A 7,183-nucleotide genomic window follows, 5' to 3' on the forward strand; every position below is an offset into this window, starting at 1 on the left:
AAACTCCTTCGCTCATTATAACAACAAACAATGTTAAATCCAGTGTATTCAATGACCATGAAACATATTATAATTTGTTGGCCGAAAGGCACGTCACAGATTATATTATAGTTTTATCACACTTATTTTCATTTACTAATATTCTACGAATAGCAAAAAATCTCGCGTTTTGGAATCCACGCTCCAAGTTTGTCACCGTTCTTGGAACTAAGAACCACTCCTCAGACGATGTTCGTCGATTATTTGAAATTTCTTTTGGGGAAAGTATGGTTAATAATGTTCTTGTTTCTATACAAAATAGAGACTTAGGTTACTCCGAACATCGAAGTAAAGAGCTTTCAATTGTCACATATAACTATTTTCCTTTTGTAACAAAGAGACCAATCGAGATTAAGAAAACACTGATTTACACAACAACCTCCAACAAATGTTCCGTTGATAATGAACTGTTCCCTAATAAGCTAAATAATATGAATGGCTATCCTTTAAAACTTGGCGCAATAAGTCTTCCACCCAACAGCATAATCAAACAAACTTCTAATGTTTCCCTAAGCTTAGAAGGTAGGGATGGAAAATTGATTAAGACATTGGCTGAAAAACTTAACTTTTCTCTAATACTTGAGTACACAAATTCCGTCTCAGAATATGGTTTTATATTGCCCAACGGAAGTTACACTGGGATATTTGGCGCTGTTAAGTCAGGATTGTATGAGGCAGGAATGCGTTCAATGGCTCTAGTTCTTAAATTTTTTATGGACTTTGATGCTATACTTTCAAAGAGTTATTTGTACGCAATTTGGGTTGTGTCCGCACCAGACGTTTATCCTCTTTGGATGAACATATTTTTCCCTTTCCAGCCATTGCCTTGGTTTGGACTATTGGTTTCTTACATTACGATATCTCTTTCATCAAATATTGTAAAACGAATAGCTTTAAGGAAAAAAGTGACCTTGCAGTCGTCGTTTACAGAAAATCTCGCCATATTATTTGGAATATCTATTGAAACACCTGAAAATGTGCCTATACTGAAAGCCCTGTTTGTGGTTTGGATTTTCCCGGCATTTGTGTTGAATATTTCTTATCAGGCAGCATTGTTTGGGTTTCTTACAAGCCCGAAGAAACATGCTCCTATAAACTCTATGGAAGAAATGGTGAAATCTGGAATTCAAGTCGGTGGTTTCATAGGTGATAAATACTTATTTACAGGTATGTCAGATCCAAACGTAAGAACAATTCTTGATAAATGGGTGACGATAAAGAGCGTATCTGAAGGATATAACAGAACAGTTCAAACTAAGAAGTTTGGTTTTGTATCTGTCAAAGCATTGACAGAATATATTTTACATGACAAAGCATTTACTGATACGGCAGGAAGTCCGCTCCTACACATAGTTTCAGAGGAAATATCCTATTATTCTTCAGCTTATTTAATGAAGCGAGGATCTCCCTTTGTAAATGTGTTTAATCGCATAATTGAAGCATGTGACTTCTCTGGTTTGTTTCAAAAGTGGCATAAGGATGTATTACCTCTTGCAGCTAAATCCGTGAGGAAGGAAACAAGTGGATTTAAAATACTTGAAATATCAGAGTTCATTAGTTCCTTCTCTTTACTTATTTTCGGCTTAATGCTTTCTATTGTTGTGATTGGAATTGAACTATTGGTTAAGAAAATGTGCAAATTGCAAAAGAATAAAGTAAACGAGATTGGAACAAAATGAGGACCACAGAATATTGTGATAAGCATTATCGTTCTCGAAAAGTTAGTATAGATTGTTAAATACCTTCTTTGAGAATATCTCTGGATTTGCTTTGTATACGAGTATTTATTTATTGTCATACACTATCGTTCAAAAGTCATATTGAATTTGTGTGAACATCTACTTCAAACCTATTATTTTGGCACGAGAACTTTGCCGGCGCATATCAAAGATATTTCTGACTAAAGTATAGAATTTGAGGGAGGTTAAATCGAGATCTGAATGGTACTGTAAATAATATGTCTGATTATATTTCTTAATATTGAAAATTGAATACATTCATACATATATGTATGTATGTACAGTATGTATTAGTATACACAAAAATGTGGGAATTGAGCAGCATATGAGTTTTGTTTGAAATATATGGACATAGGGGGCCAATACAATGACAAAAATTTGAAAGAACAAGTAATTTTTATTGTTTTGTATTTCTTTAAACTCTGGACTACTTCCAATAAAAATCTCTGAGTGCGCTCCTGCCTCTCACTGAGGGCCAATTGATCACATAAGGTCGTATACGAATAAATGCCGTCGTAAACAATTTTCAGAAGATGGTGTATTTTGGCTTTTTAAACTCTAGCATATCAATAAGGTTGAAAGATCTATAAAGTACGAAAAACTGTTTTCTCTTTCAAATTCTTGTTGCTGCATTAGCTCCTTATGTCTGTATATATCAAACAAAACTAATTATGTTGCCTTAACTTTGCGGTTTTGTTTTTGCTATGCAACATCTACAGAAATTTTTTTTTCAATTTCAAGAAATATAATTAAATTACTTATATCATTTGCAGTACCTTCAAGATTATCTGTCGTCAAACTTTATGCTTTAGATGTGGATATACGTACATGCCATGAAACCTACTACTGATGAAATACAGAAATTACTTAAAATGTATAGAAAGACTTTTTAAACAAACAGGATGTTACAATGTATACCATGTGACAAAAAAAGTTTGGTTCCCCTTTTGGTAATTACAAGCTTGATATTTAACAAGCTAATATGGTCGTCCTTAACAAGCTAAATATTACCCAGATTAGGCTTAAATATAACAAGTTATCACAAATTAAATGAAGTATACTCCAATATAATTGAATATTTGTAATTTAGAAAGAAAAAAATAGTCTTTAGGTGTTTCGATCACAAAGTCACTCAGTTTTGTTTTAGTGGAGTATTCCAAGAATATACCAGTATCTTGATCATGAGGTTTATTAATATATTAGTATTTTGCATCCTGAGGATTATACTAGCCCGCTAATATCAACAACTGCTGAAAGCCTATCAAGCAAGCAGGCACGTAGCCAGTATTTCGTAATAGGGGGGGTCCGAGACATGAAATACTGTGTTTATCACACCAGAGTTCGATTATTCTAAACTAATTTACTAGTAACATATATTGGTTCGTTTAGTCACGATTTCGTGATGGAGGGGGGGAGGGGGGTGTATGATATGAAATATTGTGGTTATCACACCAGGAGCCTGATCAATTTAAACATTTTACTAGCAACATATATTGGTATGTTAAGACTTTAAAATTATGACATGTTAGTAAGGGCGCCGATTTCTCTGTAAATTTGGGGGTCCATTCAGATGCAGAAGGCATATATGAGGATTTTAAGACAAATTGCATTCAAATTATGTCAATATATTGTATATTCATAAATACAACAAGGAGGCCCACATGACCTTTGGGGGGACGGGCCCCCTCGGCCCCCAGGATCGGCGCCCATGCATGTAAGTTAGTAAGTATTTTAGTAACAAACTATGAAGAAATCTCGAATAAAAGAATATTTAAAAAATTTTACAATGTCTACGTTCCTTCTTTTGTTCATCCAAATATAGCAATTTTCCTTTCATTATGATCTCAACTATTAAAAAAAAATACGTATCCAATAATGTCTTGTAAAATATTTTATAATATCTGCGTTCCTTTTTCTGTTGAATCAAATGTTAACAGGACTTGCTTTCCACATAACTTTTTTGTTTTATTATTCCGTCAATTACTGTCTGTTCCAAATGACAAGTTAAAGGAGCAGTAGAAAACCTTTTCTGAAATAACATGTTTGATACTGCAAGGATGCGATGACAAAAAATTATTTTTATTTTTAGCTTTTTTATCTTTATATTTTATCTTTATATTTTTATCTTTATATTTTTATCTTTATTTTTTATCTTTATATTTTATCTTTATATTTTTATCTTTATATTTTTATCTTTATTTTTTATCTTTATATTTTATCTTTATTTTTAACGCTGATTCTTCCTATTTTTTGTTTCTTTTTGTTTCGTTCTTCCTTAATTTTTTATTTCTGGTCTCGAAGGGGGAGTCCGGACCCCCCGGACCCACCCCTTGGCTACGTGCCTGAAGCAAGGATGATATCAATAATTACTCCCGTAAAAATTTCGTGCGGAAACAAGTTTTGATTGTTCATATCTTCAGAACAACCTGATTGATCACCTCCTCCAACGAACTTGGTTTCTATCTTGTGACTCTCTACATCGTGATCAAAATTAATGGTGATCCTTCAAATTGTTCTTCAGAATTCGTGTCTCCCAGATGGGTACACGTACAGAGACAGTACTTACTTATATAATGAAATTTTTGACAAAACAAGATCCTTACCTACTTAAGTTATTGAAATATAATATAATCTACAGGGTGGGCCATAAGTCCCTTACGACCCCTTGTAAAATCCGTGTTCGTGGAAAATAGTGAACAAAAACCATGTAGTAACATAGTAGGCCAAGGGAGAAGTCGGATTGTGATGGTGACCAAGATGGTAACCATCTTGAAAGCCGCCATCTTGAATTCACGTCAAGATTTTTAAATGGGAACATGGACATGCGGCACATCAGTTTAGGCTAGAATTTAAAGACAAACACAATGGTGAAATCGGTTTGTTGATTTCTTAATTTGTTCAAAAGTTACAGGCATTTCAAATTGCTAATTTTACTTGTCACGCATGGCGGAGCACGTGCTCTACCTGCCCCCATCCTTAGTTATGCATAAGATAAGTCGTTCAACCCAATAGTCCATGACCCTCAAAAGAGTTTCTGGTGAAATATCGGCACAGGTTGCAAATATCCGTTCTTCCAGGTGTTCAAGATCCCGGATCTTTTCGGCGTATAGCTTTGACTTCAGATGACCCCACAGATAAAAATCCAAGGGCGAAGATCTGGTGATTGTGCGGCCATTCAATGGGACCACGGCGCTCAATCCAACGTGCAGGAAATTGTTCATCCAGATAGGTACGGACCGGTAATCCGTAATGCGGAGGGGCACCATCCTGCTTGAAAAAGAGTGGAAATGTGCCGTCCTCGGACAATATTGAAGGAAGTATGAGATCCCGCAACATATCTAAATACCATTCAGCAGTGAGGGTACCAGAAATGATGAATGGACCAATTACTTTGGTGCTTCATAGACCACACCACACCATTAATTTGTCTCTACCTACCATTTTGCAAGGATCAACCCACTGAGGATTTGTCGGGGACCAATAGCGACAGTTTTGCTTATTCACTTCCCCAGTGACATAAAAATTGGCCTCGTCGGAAAATAAAATTTGTGTGTGGAATGTGGGATCCGTTTGCAACTGTGCAAGGGCCCAGTCGTAAAATTCCACACGACGATCAGGGTCATCTTCAGATAGATGATGTTGAAGTTCCAATTCGTACGGATGTCACTTGCTTTTCTGTAAGATACGTCTGATGGATGTACGGCTGACACCACATTCCATGGACAGACGACGGGTACTGCGGTGTGGTGATGTAGCAAATGATTCCAGCACTGCTACTGATATAGCTTCATCTGTTTCGGTCGTGGGTCTTCCACACCTGGGTTGATCTGCTATGGAACCAGTATCCATGAACTTCTGGAAGAGTTGGGCGACACTAACATGGGACACAGGGTGTCGATCTGGGTGCCTGGCATTGAATTCAGCTACTACAGCCCTTGCAGTCCTTTCTCTCCATGCCCTGATCAACTCCTTCCTCTCTGCTGTCGTTAGCGGCATAAATATTCACCTACAACAACAGAAACAGTACGGTAAAATTAGCAATTTGAAATGCCTGTAACTTTTGAACAAATTAAGATATCAACAAACCGATTTCACTATTGTATTTGTCTTTAAATTCCGGCCTAAAATGATGTGCCGCATGACCATGTTTCCATTTAAAAATCTTGACGCGAATTGAAGATGGCGGCTTTTAAGATGGCCGCCATCTTGGTCACCATCACAATCCGACTTTTCCCTCGGCCTACTATGTTACTACATGGCTGTTGTTCACTATTTTCCACGAACACGAATTTTACAAGGGGTGGTAAGGGCCTTACGGCCCACCCTATATATTTTATTTATTTTATAATTAGAATTTTCTATTTGCATTTAGTAAAATAAAAGCATTAACTCTCTCATTAGTAAATTACATTACTCAAAACTTAAAAAGAGTGCAGTGGAGTAATGTTTACTTTTACTTACCATGAGTTATACATGACAATATATATGTATATTGCAATAAATGTTATATCTGCTTTGAAAGCAATAAAGTAAAATGATGACATGCCTTTGAGATGGGACTAAGGTTTTACTTTTTTTTAATCTAGAAAAGATTTAGACAATTTATTTATTAATTTCAGGAACTGTTGATATCTACTTAATGCCAAATTTAAAGTTGTCATAGGAATTTGACAACGGTGTCATCTTAAAGTAAAGTTATAAATTAAGATTACTTTAAATGTGCGAAAGGGATTCTCAAACTTTTTGGCATTAGAGCTGTACCACCGGACCAATTTGAAAATCAAAAAAGTATGAAACTGTACTGCATTCGGTTATACTTGGTTGGATTACATTAGGTTACTTTATATTTGGCATGCAGAATTACTATACCAATCCATAGTGTAAATAGTAGTAGTTGAAGTGGTAGTAGAAACGGATTAGAAGCCTCGTAGGCAAGGGCGCCCATCAGGGGGGGCAAGGTGGGGCGCTCGCCCCCCTAGAGGAAATTGTACTTCGGAATATCGAAAACCCAATAGAATTTTTAGAATAGTTACAGCAAAATTTGAAACTATATTTGAAATGTCGCTTTTTTCTTCGCCCCCCTTGGAAACCACAAGATGGGCGCCCTTGCCCGCAGTAGTTGGTTGGGTTCTGTTCTCAACATGAAATGGGCAAATTAAAGACTTTCCCAAATTTTTCGGTACCGTACATTTTACAATTTATAGATCAGTATGGATCCTCTCTCAGTCTATCCGCCTCCACATACAGTGTCGCTTACATCAAAAACAACCAACAATACAACCTCTTTTTTAACTGTTACTATTCTCCTTATCTGACTTTCAGTCATTCTTCCTCACAAACTTAAATAAATTCTCCAATTGCTCCGATAAATTTCCTAAAATTGGTCCGGCAACACAACACCCTAC

The 7,183-nt window shown here is 36.0% G+C and overlaps 1 protein-coding gene across 1 annotated transcript; it reads left to right on the forward strand.

The window, feature by feature from the left end:
• Nucleotides 1-266: 266 nt before the first annotated feature.
• On the forward strand, nucleotides 267-1,718 carry LOC145665476 (uncharacterized). The gene has a single exon (XM_081732785.1). It carries the CDS (start codon nucleotides 267-269, stop codon nucleotides 1,716-1,718), a length of 1,452 nt encoding a protein of 483 aa, XP_081588911.1.
• The last annotated feature ends 5,465 nt before the right edge of the window (nucleotides 1,719-7,183 follow it).

The sequence above is a fragment of the Thermobia domestica genome, chromosome 11, assembly GCF_964235325.1.
Source record: "Thermobia domestica chromosome 11, izTheDome1.hap1.1, whole genome shotgun sequence".
Taxonomy (NCBI): Eukaryota; Metazoa; Arthropoda; class Insecta; order Zygentoma; family Lepismatidae; genus Thermobia; species Thermobia domestica.